At 41.2% G+C, this 1,722-nt stretch overlaps 1 protein-coding gene across 1 annotated transcript in view; it reads left to right on the forward strand.

Annotated features, from left to right (window-relative positions):
- The first annotated feature begins 231 nt into the window (after positions 1 to 231).
- The window catches only part of Dera (deoxyribose-phosphate aldolase), a 105,568-nt gene continuing 104,077 nt past the window's right edge, over positions 232 to 1,722 (forward strand). Inside the window, exon 1 of the mRNA XM_048787185.1 lies at positions 232 to 250. Within this exon, the coding sequence (XP_048643142.1) occupies positions 232 to 250 (19 nt within the window). The remainder of the gene's footprint in view (positions 251 to 1,722) is intronic.

Genomic DNA, 1,722 nt, shown 5'->3' on the forward strand with positions numbered 1-1,722 from the left:
ATGGATTGGATTTGGCAAAAAATGGTGATAATTGTATGAAGGGTTTCATATTTATCCAAAACATAGGAAGAACGGGGTGAGGCTAAACTCATGGGAAAATAAGTGGCAATCATCTGTATTAGCTGGGATAAGAACTATTTGGTCATTTTTTGTGGATTGTACAATATTCACAGTTTTTCCGTGTTCAGATAGGATCACAAGTTGCCTTGTTTTTGATTCATGTTGGTCACAATGGCCTTGGCTGATGTTGGTATTTTGTAAAAGTGCTTATTATGTTCATCTAGGGAACAATGGTCTGGTTGTAATTTCTAGCCTAGCTCCAGGCTTTTCAGGGTCTGCTTTTCTCCCAGGATTAAATAAAAATAAAGGTAAAAGCTATTACATATATGAATCCAAAATATTCAGCAGTTGCTGTATGTGAATAAATCTGAAAGGCAGCTCAATGTAAGGGAGTAAAAGCAGGATTATTTTCCTTTTAGCTCGATTATAGCTAATATTAATGGCTTCCATTTATTGAACACTTACTATGTGCCATGCTATGTACTTGGTGCTTTACAGGTGTATAGTTTTGCAAATCAAATACTTTTGATCATCTCCATTTTGCAGATAAGTATTCCTAGAATCTTCTAATCATTAAGTAGAATACATGGCATTTTAATAAGTTTGGGCCTTTTTGGAGTCCACCATTTTTCCACTGTACTAGCATGCCTTTCTCTACAGAACTTGCTGTCTGTTAAGTGTGGCAATATAATATAGAACTGGCAGGATTTTCTTGAAACTCAAATGCTTTCATACATCTAAAAGGATCTAGAAAAATAATTGCCTCATGGTAAACAGGCCACAAATGAGAGTTTTTTTTTTTTTTTCCTCCTCTTTCCATAGAACTCGATGCCTCTGATTATGAGGGCAGATAAATTGGCTAGTAACTTAAGATGAAGTTGTTGAGTGCCACCAGACAACCTTAGTATCACAGAATCATAGAATTTTAGAGATTGAAGAAGTTTAGAGACCAAAAAATTTGTCAAGATTATCTCTTACAGATGAGGAAAAGGAAGGTCAGCAGTGTGCTTGATCTGTGCCCTATCACATATTTAATTATCATTGGAGCTAGGCTGAGAACCAGGTCTCAGTCTTAGGCCCTTGGTTTTTCAGGCCACATAGCTGTTCTTTCACGGATTTCAGAAGTCACAGTGTGCTTTGGTGCTCTGGATTGCTCCTTGGTTGCTCTCACGTGTATCTAAAGGATCACTGATGACATTTCAGATTAGAGCTCAGGGGCTTGGCCAGAATTTGAGGGCTATGTGTGTGTGGGGGGTAGGGGTTTCCTCTTCCCTATTGTCATGTAATCTTAGTTAAAAGTTCCTTTATACACATATATTTCAGCGCAGTTGGGCAACTTCAGCTAATTTATTTTTCTTCGGTTACTCTAGGTTCCCCGGGGGTGCTCTACCACTGGGCCACAACTCCAGCCCTTTTTATTTGGAGACCCGGGCTTGCTAAATTACAGAAGCTGACCTCGAACTTGCGATTCTCCTGCCCCAGCCTCCCGATTTCCTGGAATTTACAGGTCTACTCCAACGAGTCCAGTTTAGCATTTTAAACCTGTTTTGGGAGCAATGCCGGGGCAGTGCCGGGGGGCGCGTACCCGGGCGGGGTAGCAGGGCACCAGGGAAGGCAGGAACTCGGGGCAGGGAAGGGCAGAGGCCAGACAGTGTTGCCGAG

This window comes from Marmota marmota, unplaced genomic scaffold (genome assembly GCF_001458135.2).
Source record: "Marmota marmota marmota unplaced genomic scaffold, marMar, whole genome shotgun sequence".
Lineage (NCBI taxonomy): Eukaryota > Metazoa > Chordata > Mammalia > Rodentia > Sciuridae > Marmota > Marmota marmota.